This window comes from Microtus pennsylvanicus, chromosome 7 (genome assembly GCF_037038515.1).
Source record: "Microtus pennsylvanicus isolate mMicPen1 chromosome 7, mMicPen1.hap1, whole genome shotgun sequence".
Lineage (NCBI taxonomy): Eukaryota > Metazoa > Chordata > Mammalia > Rodentia > Cricetidae > Microtus > Microtus pennsylvanicus.
This window is the reverse complement of record NC_134585.1, coordinates 72,211,179-72,229,610: the sequence shown is the minus strand read 5'-3', so window position 1 is coordinate 72,229,610 and position 18,432 is coordinate 72,211,179. Positions and strand designations below refer to the sequence as shown.

The following is an 18,432-nucleotide window of genomic DNA, read 5'->3' as shown; positions in this document are numbered from 1 at the left end:
GTCTCCAGATCTTTGCTGTTAGCCAAGCAGAAAGCGATTTCCCCTGGATGGGCAGCCAGAGAGGTGTTCTCTGAAGAAGACTTCTAAGTGAGCCTGTGAGCTGAACTCTTACTGAACTGAATTAATTATTAATGATGCAGATGGAGCTGTCCAAATGATAAGAACAGCTCCTGACGTGTCATGATCCAAGCCTTCATTAAACCATTTCAGGCATACTAATGGTTTCCCCTGCTCATTACTAACTGGCACTTTTCTCATAGATATAATAAGTCCAGTGCCTGTAGGCAAGACATTCTATAGAAAGGCGTTAAGTAGGAAGTTTTATCTCCCACAGACGCTTACTTTTCTTCACAGAATATTACAAAGGTAGACCTATTTAATACTATTAAGTTAAAATGGTTTCAACTCAGTCATAATCCAAAATGTATTTTCTTGGAATAGCAAGTAATGTTTTGTTATAAGAATATTCCTTACAGGAACAGTATATAATACAATTTATATTATTAAGATTCATGTCAGAATTAGGTTTTAAATGTCTTGTAATACCACAGTACCTACTTAGGTAAATGTGTTTCTAACATACATATGCTGTACAATCTCATTTCTCAATTTAGGTTAGATATTGTATTTCAAGTTATCATTTTGCATTCTCTCTGTGCTGGGATGGTTAGAGGGCAAAGCAATCTCCGAATCTCAAGGAAATCTGTATGGTAATTGTTACCGGCTGGTTTCTTTTGTTTGTTTTTAGGTAGGGAACAATGTGACCTAGAGCCCTCCACAGGTCAGTATGAATGCAGAGTATAAATGAATATCAGAGTGATAAATAATGGGCTCCCATTATAAGTGGGTGATGCACCAAAATACCTTTTACTCATTCCTTACTGAGTACACATTAACTTGTTCTTTAAACAAAATGTTTTTAATATATTATTAGTTAGTGCTAATCTTTAGAGGTGACATTCTCAGTCAACAGAAGTAAACACGTGACAGTTTTATATCCCAAACACCCCTAATGCAGGCTTTGTATTTAAATGTGTTTGTTTTAGGGATCTCTAAAAAAGCCTTTAGCCGTTTTTATGCTAGAAAACACTAAGGGTGTGGTCCTATACACTAAGGGGCAGAACTGGGGCCATTGCCTAGTGAGGATAATCTGATGAAAAAATGCCAACCTCAGGAACATTAATAATATTTCTGCGGTTTACACAGGCTTTCATCTCTAATTTTAATGCTGCGTTGTTGAAGTAGCTATGCGACACAGTTGTAGTAAGATCTAAAATGCACACACTGTTTTTAGGTGTTAAGTTTTGTTCAACAACAGTTATTTTTTTAATTAACTATTTGTGTAAGATCGATGTTCGGTGTCCTTCTCAATCACGCTATCTTATCTTTGGAGAAAGTGTAGCACACTGAAGCTGAAGGGCAGAGATTCGGCTGGTCAGCCTTGCTGCGTGTACCAAAAATCTCGCCGTCTCTGCCTCCCCTGTTCTGGGGCTAGAGAGTCTCCTGACTATACTTGGGTTCCCTTTCCACACTACAGGTCTTCATGCTTGCACAGCAAGAGTCTTACTGACTGAACTAAGACCTTTTCTTTTTGAAGAAGAAAAAAAAATAGTAGCAGTACAATACTTAAAATAGCAATAGCTAGTGTGTTTAAGTACATCAATTCTGCATGGATGATATTTAAACTTGTTTATGGTATTTTTTCAAACTTCTAAAGGCTATTAGTATTCATTTTGATCTGCGTTGTACTGTCCTTGGGACAACGTTTTAAATTATAAAATTCTGTTGTTGCCATTTCCAGTATGAATATAAATGATATAAAAGATTTTTAAAAATACCTTAATGCTACTATTGATGACGTATATAAAATTTGTTTAAAAATAAACTGTTAATGATTTTTAAAAAGTATATTAATTCTTCAAGAGATATTCTTATTTCCAGTGAATTTAAAATTTATTTACTAGCCATTTTAATTAATTCAAGTTTCATAAAGATTTATGATCTACAAGAATTTAAGGTATGAGCATTCACTTAAAAAAACTAAATTACTATTAGACTGTGAAGAAAAAAAAGTAATGTCCATTTGCCTGACTAAAACAGTCAAAAAATTCTTAACATGGTTGATGAGTGGTCTTCTGTATGTTATTTATTTATTTGATATTATTATGCTGTTTCAGCGCACTGATACAGGAACAGCACAGGGTATTTTTCAGTCAGTGTAGAGCTTTCAATAATGGCAACCGTCTACATATGCTTCACCATACTGTCCTCTTAGCAGACATATTTATACATCTTTGACTGCATCATTAGCAGTTGGAGGGGCATAGCTTAGAGTCCCGAGTACCGGTGCTACAGTGGCCACCAGAAAGGCTGTGAAAGGGAAGTTTGCTTACCAGAATAATGAAGGTCACAGGCCCAATGAAACTCCATATGAAATAGTTATCAACGTGAAGCCAGCAACTATTAGGGAAGGAGAAAAAATGCAGTAAGTAGCTTTCCTGGATCCTCACATTAAGCAGAGAAACAAAACCACAAAAATCTAGCCAAGAAACCATCCCTCCATATGCCTTTGAAAATTCATTAATCATGGGCAAGAAGAATTATAATAATTCTGAGTTGGCTTTGACCCAACAAAGTTGAGCAATTCCTTTACTTCGACCTGCAGCAGGATTCATTTCAGGCACAGTACAGTACAGAAGTTTTCATAGGGAAAACGGAAGTCCCACCCCAGGCCTGAAGCCCTAGGAAACTTCAACTTCTTTAGACGATGCCAAGCAACACTCCATATTGCACCATCATTCATAAGTTCTATGTGTAATCCTCGAAATTTGTCTTTCGGGTTGATCAGAATTAAATTGCATAACAGAATTTAAAGAAAGCACTCAGAGGGCGTTAGTGGCAAAAGAGTACAGCATAAATATCTCCATTAGAAATAGACAAATACTAGGGGAAAATATAAGCACGCAACCTCCACAGCATTAAAGTGGATAATGCATAAACTCATCAAGACACACTTTAGTGACAGATATCAAATGTTCTCACTCATAAGTGGTTTCTAGATATAAAGCAAAGAAAATCCAGCCTACGGTGTGCAACCCCAGAGAACCTAGACAGCAAAGAGGACCTAAGAGAGACATACATGAATCTAATCCACATGGGAAGTAGAAAAAGACAAGATCTCCTGAGTAAATAGGGAGTGTGGGGATCATGAGAGGGCAGAAGGGGATGGGAGCAGATAAAAAGATACAGCTCAATAAAAACAATAAAAAAGGACACACTTTAGCTAGTGGTTCATATTTCATACAATATGGAATCCGCATTGAATTTCTCTGGCTTTTTCATTATCTATAAAGTCATGGGCTTCTTTACTATAAATAAATACTATTAACTAATTTTATCAAAGAAAAAATAAGCAGAGTTGGAAGTCCAATTTATGCCTTTAGCAATGTAAACCATTAGAGAAGTGCCATCTCTTCACTCTGCGACTTTCTGTACTTTTAAGAACAAGAGAAGGTGAATTATTTTAATCCTCTTAAAGTTCCTGGTAAAATATTACCAAAGCGAAACATCTGGGATGGAACATGCTTCTGTAACAGTGCAGAAGGAGAATCGGCCGCACAGGGACTTGGGGAAGCGCTGGCTTAAGTCAGATGCATTAAGTTTGGGAGAATTTTTTACTTAATATCTTTCTGAGGCCAAAAAGTTATTTACTTTTTCAATTTGTTTCAGGTCAATCTTTTGTGTTAAAAGAGAAAGTCCATAATTTAGAATCTGCCTCACCAGAGAACAAATCCTTTGAACCCAGAAAATTACAGAAGACTTGATTGTAATTTGTGCACGGCATGCCTCTTCTCTCCCCCAGTAAAGCTTTCAGACACGATTTTCATCTGTCAGGAACCCTCACTGACAGCTAACAGGCTGTAAAAAATTATTCAGTTGAAAAGCACGCAGGCTGCTTGCAATTACTTACGCCTTTTGTGTCCCATAGCTCTTATAGTCAATAGCGGCTGAAACACCGACCACCGTGGCAGGGAACAAGTATCCGGCCACATAGTAATATTTCTTCCTTGAATATTCGCTCTCGAAAACTTCAACCAACATTAAGTAGAGCTGGACACCTTCCAGGCACATCCAAGAAAAAGCCGCTAGGAAGAAGAAATGCAAAAGCCCTGCAAATACAGGGCATAAGACCTGAGAAGGGAAAGAAGAGAAACATAAAGGTTATCTGTGAGTACGAAGCATCCTCTCCAACCGTGAAACTGTCAGTGGCAGGATCACTAGGGTTTAAATACCTCATATCATCAGTATCTACACACACACACACACACACACACGCACACGCACACACACACGCACACGCACACGCACACGCACACACACACACACACTTTCCATAAATGGACACAAATTAAAGGCCTGGTAAAATATCAAGGGCACATACGCTTGAAAACCATACCCCCAAGTGTGACAGACTTCCTCACTAAGTGATTGCCGTTTTAGGGAAATTAAGTACAAGGAGGAAGCCAGACCTTTAAGATCATGTCTCCACGTCCCCACAGAGGACTCTCATTCCCCACTGCGGGTGTCTGCTTCACAAGTCCGCAGTACAGTTATATGCAGACACATTATGTCTATCTAGAGCAGAATTGTAGAAGTTTGCTTGAATGACAAATATCCTCACTCTAATTATGTAGGATCACTTCCTTTTTGTTTCTGGGGCATTCTTAAATATCCCAGATGAATCCAGGGTGATGCGTTAATAAATTAATGCTTTGTGTCTGACGCTGAGGCCTTGGGAGGTTGAATACATTGCTTTAAGCATGAAAGAAAGGCTGCTGATCAGAATATAAGCAAAGTAGGAACTTGGAAAGTGGCATCTTTTTATTACAGGGTCCCCTGCAGTCTTCTTTTGTATAAGAAGCCAGAAAAATGAACTTGTAGTTTAATCCATGAAATAAAGGTCTTCATAATTACTTCATAATAGCATTACTGAGTAAGCTGTCTTATAATTCCACACAGTTTGTCCTTCGCCGTGACAATCCATTGCATCAAACACTAATGGCTGTGTCACGGGTGTACTGACAGCTAGCAGACTGACCAAGGTCAGTCAATTCGACAGGTGCTTACCGGGTAGGACGTCTTATCGATGCCTATGAGATAAATAAATTCGGCAATGAAAAGGTTGATACAAAGATTCTTGTGGATAGTGTTGCGGTCACTCTGTAAACCTCGGAAGAAACAGAAGGTGAAGATGCAGATCGCCAGGCAGATGAGGGAGACAATGATGCCCACCCAGGTGATGACTTTGAGCAGAAGTTCGTGAACATCATTAACCTAGAAAGCGGGAAGCACAAAGAACGTCAGCAATCCACATTACCAAGAGGAAAACTTCTGCCTCCATCGCTAATGAAGAATATTCACGTGTTCGAGCGGAGCTCACGGATAAAACTGTTGACTGTGTAATGGAGCTGAAGGCTATCTTACTGCATTTACAACTTAAAAGTGATTCAACAAAAAGGGGGATTTTGTATAGAAAATGATGTGAGAGGCCCAATCTTCTAAAATAAGTATTTAAACAATTACCTTAAGAAATGTAGACAGAATAGTTACACGGAATGAAGACTAATTATGATTAAAAATAGTCTTTTAATGATGGTGCGGCTAATACATCATTCAACTTTTACATTTTCCTCTGCTCTTGAGTTTCTACATACTTACACAGTGAGAAATAAACAATGCAGACAAGCCTGATACAGACACAAGTTTTGTACTGTATTTTTCTTGGAATAAGAAGGGATGAATACCGGAGTCTTTCTCAGGCTAGACAAACACTCAACCATTGAGACACATCCCTGACCCCATGGTATATACTGAATCTTTTTTTTTTTTTTGTCTAATATCACTCTCTTTAACAAGAGGAACAACTATGTAGGCATATTCCAGAAGCTTTTCTGGCTTTTCAAACTCTGTAGTTCTATATAATGTGCCAACTGTCACAGCAACATTGTGAAAAGCGATTCCACAATTCAACATAGGAATGGCATCCGGCATCTGGGAGCCCATGTTGTGCTCTGACGACTCCCACTGCTCTCGATTCTCAAAACCCTTACGGCCTCTGAAAAGCATCTTCCCACAAAGGTGGGCAGGAACGTAGCAAGAAAGTGTCAAGACTTCTGAGCATACATGGACAGGGTAAAAACAATTAGAATCCTACATGACTTTGTTTGCTTTTTAGTTACGATAAGCACCCAAAGATGGACTATTACACAAGCTGTTTTGAATCTCTGAGGTCTTTCCCCGCGACTAATTAGAAGTACAAATACTTACTGAAATTTCCCTGTGGGCCATGAGAATAGCAAAATTGGTTAGGTGGCTGCACGCACACGTTGTGCGAGTTTTATTAGTGTCAACCAGCTTGCAGCCCTGGGTAGACCAATATCCCATCATGGTTCTCTCTGAGTAGTTCCAGAAGGAGCAGTTTGCATTGAAATAATTGTGAGTCTGGGAAATAAAATGACAAGATAAAATTAGGATTTTACACTCAAAGATGGCAGTAGCAATTGTTTAATATGTGCAAAAGGTAATTTAGATTAAACTTTGCATGTTTCGGACTATAAAGTTTTCCATCAGCAAAGTTGTGGACTATGTTATACAAGGCACATATCTAGCTTCAAGGGGACTTTATAGTCCGAAACACTCTAACGTGTATTCTAAATTACCAGAGATCCATTTCACCCAATTACAATTTCGATCTTATGATTTTACCTACTGATGGTTACATTAGAGTCTTTCTCCCTTTTCTGATAAGATTAAAGTTGTGAATTGGTTCTGAGAAAATCCCACAGGGACCAAGTGTCTTAAAAAAAATTTTCAAGTTTGGGTCCTTTTTATGGTTACTTGTAAGTGACACATGAGATACATTTGAAACACAGTTGACACTGTAAGGATCTTAAGAATAAATCAAATCAAATCAAGTAAATATGAGCTCGGCTCTATGACTACACATCCTATTCTTGTCTGCCCCAAACACTTGGTTAGCTCCCGGCGTTCATTCTCTCTACTGTAGCAGCCCCATCTTTCAACATAACTGTCACATAAGTGCCAGCCTGTACTCTGGAGCACCACAGACAAGGCACACCTCCTCATTTCTGAACTCTTAATGCAATATTTGATGAAAGTTGAGCCAAATATGATTAATTTTTGTATGTAAATATGCTTGTATCTGTGTGCATGAGCATGCACGCTTTGTGTGAAGATGCATGTGCGTAAATGAGCCCAATATAACTAATTAAAAAATAATGATTAGCCATACTATAAAAGTAGACTCTGAAGAGTTAATACCCAGCTATCCTGCTGCTAAGGTAAGAGTTAATTTTCACCCAAAAACAAATTAGAGTCATTTACATTTTCTTGTTGATTACTGAATTAGCTTTCATTAAGAATACACTTAAGTTCTAATAATCACTGAACCAGGCTCATTTAATTTTATGTTCACAGACTTAAATAAACTTGTGTCTCTGACCTAGTCTAACATTTAAAATTCAAATGGAAAGGTCTTCTCCCTCACACCCGCCCACCCAACCGCACCATCCTTCCCGCATCCTCAGCATGTCAGCCTGGCTTTCCTTTCTCTGAGGGTTCAAGCCTTCTGTGATTTCATTAGCATACATTAGCTTACATAAATGTGTGGCAGGGTGAAAAGCACGGGGTCTGTCAGGTACACACGGCTGGACTCTTTATTGATGGAAACGGAAATGACGTGGGAATTCACTGCAATGGTACTGTTCCGACCCACGAAGTCTGCACCCAGCTTGATGGTCGCATTTTCCGTACTCAAGAATTGTCCCAGACTCCGGTAAATGATGAACACCAGCTTTGCCAGCCCTGGGAAGGGAGAAACAGTCATAGTGCTCACAACTAATAGGAGAAAGCATGTGGCGAAACAAGAATAAAATAAGAACATCCAGTGGACTCTTTATATGGATCTAAATCAAGTTTGTTGAGAAAGTAAGGCATTATTTTAAATGGTAAAAGTCATTTTAGTCGCATTAAGGGTAAATTTTCAAGACAGAACAAGTCCACCTCAACTGCTTTTTCTTTTTCTTTTTTAACAAGGGGAGTCAGAGAAAGAAAGAGAAAGGAGAAGGAAAGAGAATAGAAGGACAAAGCAAAGCGGGGTTGTTGCCTCTCACCATTCCTGCTGTTCTGTTTGACAGTGTTAGCTGAGAGCTGGATGGAGCTGCCGGCCCCCTTGATGCCTAGAGGGAATTTAAAATCTTGGACCTGCCCTTCCGTGCTGAGTACTTCAACTTGCAGAACTGGATGAATCAAAAAAAAAAAATAAATAAATAAATAAAAGAGGGGGGTTGTCATTCTTTAAGCTACAAATAGACAAAAGAGAATCCCAAAGGAATTACAGCTTCCCTTTTCTACTGCAAACCTTTATGCATTTGGGGTCTTTGTATTAAGCAACTCTTCAGTGGCCATCCCTCAGTGGGAAGTGAGTGCATATCTGAGTGCCTTCGCCACACAGGCACATCTCTTTCTAGGCAGAACTGTGTCTGTAAAGTTTGTAGCTACACATTTTTCCAATTTCTACAAGCAGCGCGAGCAGTAAAGAATTTTAATGAGAAACTGTCAGCGGAGACATGTGACTTCACTCCCATCTTTGATTCAGAAATAGCCTCACCCCTGCACTCTCATTGCTCATAGACTATTTTTAAATTTTGTTTTGTTTTAAATATGAAAACACGGACATTTGGAGGTTCTTAGAAGGAATTCAGCCTCAAATGACACCACTCAACTGCAAGCTTACAATGACGCAAAGATGATGATGATGCCCGCACAAGCCTTGGACCCCCATGGGTGCAGACACAGGCTGGCAATTGCTCTCACTGACTCATGTTGGGAAAGATCAAGCAGCTGGTAAGTCTCCCTGCTTCTATCGGACTCGCTGTGTGAGGAGCAAGGGATCCGGTGGGGAAGCACGACTAACTGAAGTGTTTCTCCAAAGACAGCACCCAACAGGAAGGCTCAGAACGGCATTATGGTGTGACAAGTGGTGGCAGACACATGGGAATCATGAGGTCAGAATCATCCTCCGTTACATAGAGCATCCCAAGCTAGCCTGACTACATGAAACCCTGCCAACAAAACAAAACAAAGCAAAACACTCGTCCCCTCCCCCTCTAACATATAATTACCTCCTTATTACATTAAATAGCTCTATAATTAATAATTACTCCTCTTAAAAAGCAAATAAAATAAAAAAAATCAGAGTTTCGTGCAAATTCAAATATCCTAGACACACATGAATTCGTTCACTTCCTTTACATTATATTTACATTTTAGCTTAAAAATTATGTTTATAGGAAGAAAAACTGACACGAACTTTCTAAAGTAATGGGATTATTCCTACATATGACTACTGATTTTAGACAAAACTAAGCAATGGATATGGGATCATCAACTTTATAAAAGTAAGTGCGCATCAGCCCGTAAACACTGCAACGGAGAACAGAAACATCCCGAGGATACTAAACATGACTGAAAGGAACTTTTTCAAAACCCTAATAGTTTCCAATCTCGATGCCTCAATTCATACTTTAATACATACTTAATTTTAAATAAACTTATATTTTATCATTCAGTAGACAGGGTATTGATGTGTGCTAACCACTTCACAATATTCTCAGTGATTAAAGTGTTAGGAAAACAATCCTTAGAAGAATATGCTGCATGCCACACTTTAGATACTAATAACCTAATGAAATTCACAAGTGTAACTAGTTAGTATATTAAAGAACAGTAGTAAAATAAAATTAAATAATATTAGCAGAAAAAATTCAGTACATTTTAACTTGTTTAATGGAAAATAAAAAACAAAACTTTACAAAATAGTAGGAATAAATGAATAGCCCCCTGAGCTGGAGGTTTTCCTATCAGAGTGGTCTTTTGTACTTATGCAAACATCCAGGATGATAAAAGCACCCTTTAAAAGAAAAGGACACTTACTGTTGTGTTCTATTTATCACTATCTTAGAATGTGATCCAACAATTAAAAAAAAAACAAAGGAAATGTAGACTGTGGGAGTCATCTCATTATTCACAGTATGCATAATTAAGAAATAGACCATCATGCAATTCTCTTTTGTTTGGAGAACTCTGGTACTTCTTTTAATATCAAACCATGAATGAAGTTTAATTCTAATAGAAATTCGAACAAGACCTTACGAGTGTATGGGACGTGAAAAATTGATTTTGAAATCCATATGCACGAGATGTACACAAAGGCAGTCAAGGAAACTCCTCAAGCAGAAATACTGAAAGGTTCAAAAGCTGCTGGCATCACTGAAAACGAAACAGTACTGCACAGAAGCAGGCAATACCAGATCCTACTACCATGCTGACACCTGTAGAGCCTTGATGGATGACAGAGGCAGGGGAGAGAGCACAGAAAGAACTGGCTTATTCCTATGGAAAAGGCCAGATCAGTTCTTCCTACCACAAAACACAATAAAACAGAAACTTTAGAAAGACTACAGCCAAATGTAAAACCACAAAGATTACTAACATAAATTTACAAAGTTATAAAATCATTATAAAATCAAAGTAGCGATGCCTTTCAAAAAAAAAAAAAGGAGCAAAAAGTTGAGGAAAATTTCTTAGGCATCAAAAATCCAACACTAAAATTAAAAACTAACCAATTAATTGCACATCATTATTATGTAAAATGCTAACTTTAAAATAGTTTTTAAATGGAAAGGAACAGAGTATTTTTAAGCTATATCATCCTCAACAAATCAGTGGTCAGAACACACAAACCATGCAAAGAAATAGAAACGTAGGGAAATGTTGAGAAACAAATTCAAAGATAAAAATAAAACAGGCCAAGTAAAGTAATACAAAAGGAACCCTTCAAAACATCAGGTGAACTACAAATAAAAGCAGCAATGGGATCAATCCAAACTAATTAACAAAATTTATATCAAAATAAAGTGTCAGCCTGTGGTGGTGCAATGTTTTTACCAATGAGAACAGAAACTGGAAAAATTAGGTAGAGAAGAAAACTGGAAAATATTTGGTAAAGTGGATTAGTATGATTTATCCCTTAAAATTTTCTTGTAGGATACATGCCCGCATGCCTAGAAACACACTTCTGGTCTACCTTTTCTCACCAAAAAAATGGGAAGCCACTGAAATATATTTCAGGATAAACTGTGCTGTATTCTTAAATCAGATGAATGAACTAGGTGTGCACATGACAGTAGATATACTCATGAAAACCGAACTGTGAGGGAAAAAACATCCAATGGGATTTACAATATTAAATCATTAATGCCATAAATACTGTACCCATGAACAATCTGCTAAGTAAAATTGTAAAAATAAATCTTAAGTGGTAGTTGAGTCTAAGAGTTTGAGGTCAGCTTGGACAAACCATCTCCAAATAGACCCCAGAATAAAGGTAAAAATTTATATAACCATAAAAAATAAATCAAGGTGATAATTATTCCCTACTTGATCTTGTCTATCATGGAGAATGTCTGTCATCAACTTTATGACTAAAAGAGCTTCTGTATAGCCTGTGTGTTTTAACTAATGTGCATATATTAAAATATCATCCCTTAGCACTGCTGGATGTTTATGTTGGTCACTATGGCACATGCCTTAGTCAACAGACAACTCACGTGTATACAGTCCAGTTCACTGGAGAGTCATTCAGAGTCTCATTCATCACAGCTCCCCCGCCGCCCACCCCACAACTGGCTACAGCGAGATGCAGATCCTCTGGGGAAGATGTTGATGGGGCCCTGAGGACCTGCCAAAGCTCGGTCAGTCTAGGTTCCAGGGAGAAGACAGTACAGAATAGATTTGAAGAGATACAAGCCCAGCCTCCTGTCCACACAGCAGAATGGAGGAACAACCTCTGTTGTAAATCATCTTTTGGCTTTTTTTTTTTTTACAGCTAAATACAACTAAGTCTAAAGTGACAATGTGGCAGGGTGGTGGTGGAGGCTATACTGTCTACTGAGGCCATTCTGAAAATAAATGATAGGAGATTTTATAATGGATGGATTGGGCTTCTCTTATCTAAGCTATCCAATAAATCTTAATGTCAGAGGGAAAGACAATGGACAGTATGTATACTCAACAGAAAGTTCCCTGGGGTGCTGGGGAGGTGGGAATGACATTTGGCCTGGTCAAGCTCCTAGGTCTAATTAGCTTATCAACAGAGTTGAATGATGACCCGGAGATGAAATCAGCTGAATCTCAAGTGCAGGAAAGTCTACAGGACCAATCATCCTCCTTATTTCTCTAATAAAACATTAAATTTTTTTTGGTAAAATATTCAGTCTCTTAATGAAAGATAATTATGCCAGTGAATGAACTATATAGACAGACTATTATATCCACTTTCGGATGAGGCATTAACACATTCACAAGAAGTAAAGGTGTAAGAATATTATCTTCTGAACGTATTTTCTTAATGTATAATTGTAACTTTTCTTTTCTCTAAAAAAGGATATTGAAGATTTCACATTAATAATGAGAGGACACTATTATATGCTGTCAAATACCACAATGTTGGAAAGGGCAAGCAAGAGAAAATTAGGCAGATGGTGCTGAAACTAGGTATCAGAAAGTTTCAAAATCAAAATTAGAAATTTCTGCTATTCCCAAGATAGAAAACAAAAACGAAAAGTCACTTACGGGGAGAAGCATGTAGCATATAGATTTCTGGCCAAAGACATATACACTAAACACACATAAAAACTGAACTAGAGAAAAATAAATTAACAGATACTTTAAGATGAGTGAATGGGCCATAAACACATGCAAAGAATTAATCAACTAAATGTTACTTACTGGGCACAGTGGTACATATCTCTAATCCCAGGGCTCAGGAAGTTGAGGATAAAGGACAGAGTTCAAGATCATACAGGCTATACAAGGAGACCAGGTCTCCATCATACTCAACCCGAAAAGTAAACACATGTTACTTAGTAATCATAGAAATGCAAAACAAACCCACACAAGATACCAATATAAACTACTGAGAAAGCCAAAAATAAAGAGACCGAGTATTGGGAAGATGGAGAACAGATGAACTCTCACTGCTGGTAAGGGACCAAAGGAAAATAAGAGTCGCCATGTGGTAACAACTCAAAGAATCAGGAATGGGAAAGAATACATAGAACTGAGAGTACATCCTTAAAATGGAGGGACAATGAGCAATGACTGAACTACAGACAATAAGTCTGGATAGGGAGCTCTCTAAGTGAACTCAACATAAAAGAAGCAAGATTAAAAATAATGCAAGTCAAAGTTAGGAGCCGCGCACAGGGATAGGAAGCAGTTGCTTCCTGGGCTGGAGGTGGGAGGCCACTGCCTTCTGAAGATAAAAATGTATCCTATGCTGAGGATTACAGAGAGAACATTTGTTCAAAATTCATGGGACTCACATTCAAAATATATACCCCTGAATACAAAGTAGACTTCAAATTTTATGGCACATGCTGTCCCTGTACAATCACACCATTTTTATGGAATCATATATCCTGAGTAAATCACATGATGATGTTAAAACAAACTGCTAAGAAGAAAACCAATTTGTTCTAATAACTGAAGATACAGCCATCCTTTAAGTTTAGATAAGAGCCTCAAAAAGATAAGGAAATAGTAGGTTGTTTTCATAGTATATTTAAAGACATGTTTTAGGAAAAACAATGTTTTCTTCATTCTTAAAACAACATATATTTCTCTTTTTTGCAAAAAAAAAAAAAGAGAGAAAACCCCAAGACTATGAATTAGAAATTAAAAAAATAACTATTTTAAAATGTTTAAAGTGACTTTTATGCTGATAAGGTTGGGACAATAAGTAAAAAGACACAATAAATTCTAAGCATGGGTTACTAATATCAGTAAGATGTATACATTGTATCCTAAATGTAGTCATGACATCTAAGTTTAAAGCTTTAATAGAAAGAACGATCCTTCTAAACACAGAAAGATATATTAAGAAAATGAAGCTGGGCAGTGGTGGTGCACGACTTAAATCCCAGCCCTCTGGACACAGAGGCAGGAGGATCTCTGTGAGTTTGAGGCCAGTTTGGTCTATAGAGTGAGTTCCAGGACTGTTTTACAGAGGAAGAAAAAATGAAAATGATGACTTGCAGACATTTCATTTTAAGTCTGTCTGGTACTGGGAAAAAATCCTCTGGGATATAGAACTGTGTTAGGGTTCCATGTAAATCAGGGGTAGTGGTGCATTCTGTAATCCCAGGAAGGTAGAGCCAGAAGGTCCCAAAACCATCTGGGAGACAGAAACATGGTCTATGGGTTTCAAAATTTAAAAGATCACAGAATTTAACATAGTCCTCCAAATTTTTATGCTCAGTTAAAGTCAAGGGAAAAAATAAATTATTTTGTTTTTTTTTAAACTAATATTAGAAAATTTGGGAAACAAATTTAATTTACAAAATGCCAAGCCATAAGTCTTTTCAGGATGCCTTCACTAAGAGGATTGGGTCCACACCACTTCTGTAATTAGGGGAATGACACTGGATACAGGTGAATTGGGTTCAGTGTGAATGAGCCTGAGGACTATAGCGAGCGCAGAACTGTCTGCAGATAATAGAAGCTTTGGGGGTTTAATCTTTTCTTATTATGAGAAAACTACATTTTTTTTAAAGAGCCAGATACCTAAGATTATGGTGGGTGCCTCCTTTTGACTTTACTTATACACAGAAGTTACTGAGTGATTTATAATTTGTGCACTTCAGAATAAATTATTAGTACTTCACTTTACTGGAAAATTTTACATATAGGAAATAAAGTTAAGTTTATATTTTCAATTCCAGTGCCATATTTGAGTTACGCCATCTCTTTTTTATTTTTTCATTCCTTGGCAGTTAATATGCCACCATGATATTGGCAGTCATAATTTGGCAGTAAGACATGGCATTCCAGCCAGAAAACTTCAGCCTTGCTTGTGCTAAGGAGTCAGCCTGGATTTTGACGGAGGAGAGAGAGGTCTGTGTTCTTTTGGCTTTCTTTTTTTTTTTTTAACTTATAATCGGGAACCTTTTATTTCAGTACAATATACAGTAAACTTCAACTGAAGGTTTACAGAGGAAGTCTTCAGTCTCACCAAATAACTGTCAATTCGAAGATGAAGAAAATTAAATACCAATTTTTACTCTCCTACCAAATATTGTCAACAATAGAAATCTGACCCTCATTGGCAGCATTTTAACTCCGAGTTTACTCCCAAACTACTGATATTCATTTGACTACCTAGAAACAACGCTATTTCATGCTACAAAATATGTCCTTCACTGACACTATCTTTAGGAAGATGGAGAGAGAGTTTCTCCAGGTTGGGCTGACCTTCAACCTGGACCTCCCGGCTCCGCCTCCCTGGAATTACAGAATGTACCTCTATTTCCTGGTGCCAGGGACTCAAACCCATTGCTTCCTGCATGCTAGATGAGCACATTGCCAGCTGAGCTCCACCCCAACTGTTCTGAGTCTTGCTCTAACTCTATAGTCCAGAGTGGCCTTGAACTCATAACAATCCTCCTGTGTCAGCCTACCCAAAGCTAATATTACAGGTATGAACCACTAATTCCCAGGATTTAAACATCTCTTTTACCTAAAGCAGTCTGTGTTAAATGTAAAGAACCCACCCGAGTTTTATGAGCTAAAATATTTGACGGGAAGAACACATAAAGTAATTTAAATTCATTAGGCATGTTATAAAAATGGAAAGGCTTTTGCTACATTCTCATATGAAGTACTTTCATTACTTAAGCAATCCATATTCTAGCATTTAAGTGCTCTTATTTTTTTCTTTTAATGATTTTTCAATTGAAAAACTCACACACACTCATAAAAATAACTTTTATAAGATATAGGCAGATTTCAGCTTAAGCATTAGTTTTATTAAATATGATCAATAACGTCTTTTCCTGAAAATAAATAGCTCAGCAAAAGAGAAGTCTAATGCTGGGAGATGACAGATTTGGAATGCAAATGTCACTCTCTTTAACATCTGTCTCCGAAATCAAATGTGACCACAGATACACTCACCAATGTTTTCTGTGGGCATTGAGACCCGGGTTGGTTCCAAGAGATTGTCTGCCAGGACAAATGCTCCTTCTTCCAGTGTATCCAGTAACATCGTGGCTGTGTGTGCCTGCTCAGAGGAATTCATGTGTTTCCAGGAGTCCAAAGCTTCGGGTCTCAGAAGGTTGTCCACTGTGTCAACAATTGCCTGCATCCATTTAAAAATGACCATGAGTTTGGACTGCTTCTGGGACACCAGGGGACTGTCAATCGCTGACCGGTGACAACTGGGATGTTTGCCTGACATGATGATTTACTTTTCTTTCATGATTTGGGCAACTGTAAGTATGGACAAGGACTTCAAAATAGCACTAACTGGACATTAGTGAACAGCTGCTGGGCGTTAAGGAGCCTGTGAGAGAGGTGGTTCATTTTTCACTTCTCTGAGCACACTGCAATTGCTGAAGGGGACGTGCAACTCTCAGTAGCAGCTCTGAGGCGAAGCGCTGACTTACAAGTGTGGACACTCACAACTATGACAGTCGCCCTATTTATAGCTTCAAAATTTACATGTGAAACTAGAAAACACTGGTGTTTCTGCAGGGGGCCAGAATCTACCAGAAATCTCAGTCATAGTGTCTTTGGATCCCAAACTCAAATAAGTCAAACTGCTTTACATTTATTAATAACTGTTGTGCATTTATTAACACTTTGGGGAGAAGGTGGCTTTGAAGCCCATAATAAGCTAACTGCCTACATTTGTGTCCTTCCCATTACCTAGAGAGCTGAAAGACACATGTATTTATATATATACATTAACTTCTAATGAGCGGGTCTGCTTTTAAAGAAATGAGGGAAAAAGGCAGAATACGGAAAGGCTAGACTGATGATTTAAGAATGGAAATATGCAAGTGTTGCAACCAAGCTGCAATATTCCTTGAGTGTGGGCTTAATTTATTTCCATGCAAAACAGCATTAAATAGCAATATAACCCAGTAGGCTGGTTCACTGGAGGCAAGCCCTGATGGTCACATGTGCTGTGCTTAAGCTGGGGTGTGCTGTGCCACGGATAGATAGCCGGGCAGCTGAAATCGCTATGTGTGTTTACTGTTCCACACGCCTATGCATAATGTACCAAGGCCAACATACACATTGCTCTGACCTACTGGTAACTGCTGAGGAAAAAGGTCACCCCGTATATGAAAAAAAACAATAAACTGCTGGTTTGAGGCTCTGTACTGAAATGGGCAAGGGGAAAAGTTGTCTGAGGTTATTGTCAGAGTAAGATTAATTTGCTTATTCCATCTTAATACCCTCGTTCTGTCTGCCTTGTGAGCCACCACGACTTCCCTGGCAGGTAGAAGGTACTTCCAAGTGCGTTAAAGGTTTTTCTTTCTCTTTCTTTCTTTCTTTCTTTCTTTCTTTCTTTCTTTCTTTCTTTCTTTCTTTCTTTCTTTCTTTCTTTCTTTCTAACGAGAGACGGAATAGTCCACAATGCTCACGTGGACACTTCTTCAGCCACTAACTAGAGTGGAACAGAAACTGGTCTGCTGAGGCCAGATTCATTAGTCACCAAGAAATACAGACTGGAGCCTCTGATCTAACTTACAGGTGAATCCTCTGTAGCCAAGCAGAAACTTGCTTCATTTGCATACCATAAGTCAGCTTCTGATTTGTAATCTAAGGAGGCTTATTAGTCTTATCGGAACGGAGAAGCTCATTTGAAACACACTGAAGATGACACTGGTCAGAATTAAGGCCGTATTGAGATGTACCATGTGTACAAGGTCCTCCTGATGGTGCACTTACATGAAGTTGACATGCTTCTTATCTATTACCATTTATGCTTTTTACGTGGGACCAAGATAATCATCAGCCTAATCATATTCCTGAAGCAGTCTTTTCTTTGCTTGCCAAAGACTATTCTGGGTTCACTGAGGTATACCTTGGACAACACACTGATTACTACCTTCCACCCATTAGTATCTTAAGGGAAACTTCAGCATTGAATGTGAAAAATTCCTTAGATCTTTATCAGTTGCATCCTCAATCAGATTCCTAAGGGTCTGTAGAACATTACTACCTAAAAAATTGTTTTCCCTCTGCCTTTCTTGTAAAGGGTTCAGGTCCAAAGGTATCGTTTGATAACTAGCGAGATGCTGGTCTTTGTGCCTGCCCATGCCTGACCTTGCCAACCAAGTTAATGAGGTTTCAGTTTCTGAGTAACCTCATTTGCAAAACTACAAAAATTCTTTGGTTTGTTACTCCACTATGTGAATCCGTCCTTCAGGGTTAGGCTTGTCAGGGTAATGGCTACCTCCTTCTCTGCAACAGCAAGGGGCTTTTAAACTAGAGAGCAAA

The 18,432-nt window shown here is 38.2% G+C and overlaps 1 protein-coding gene across 19 annotated transcripts in view; it reads right to left on the bottom strand.

Annotated features, from left to right (window-relative positions):
* Window positions 1-18,432, bottom strand: part of Adgrl2 (adhesion G protein-coupled receptor L2) — a 612,895-nt gene that overhangs the window by 16,982 nt on the left and 577,481 nt on the right. For all 19 annotated transcript variants that reach the window (XM_075981092.1, XM_075981094.1, XM_075981095.1 and 16 more), the window contains 7 exons: window positions 16,096-16,279; window positions 8,193-8,318; window positions 7,679-7,884; window positions 6,328-6,501; window positions 5,128-5,334; window positions 3,971-4,191; window positions 2,394-2,460 (listed from right to left, as the gene is read on the bottom strand). In XM_075981092.1, the coding sequence (XP_075837207.1) occupies window positions 2,394-2,460; window positions 3,971-4,191; window positions 5,128-5,334; window positions 6,328-6,501; window positions 7,679-7,884; window positions 8,193-8,318; window positions 16,096-16,279 (1,185 nt within the window). The remainder of the gene's footprint in view (window positions 1-2,393; window positions 2,461-3,970; window positions 4,192-5,127; window positions 5,335-6,327; window positions 6,502-7,678; window positions 7,885-8,192; window positions 8,319-16,095; window positions 16,280-18,432) is intronic.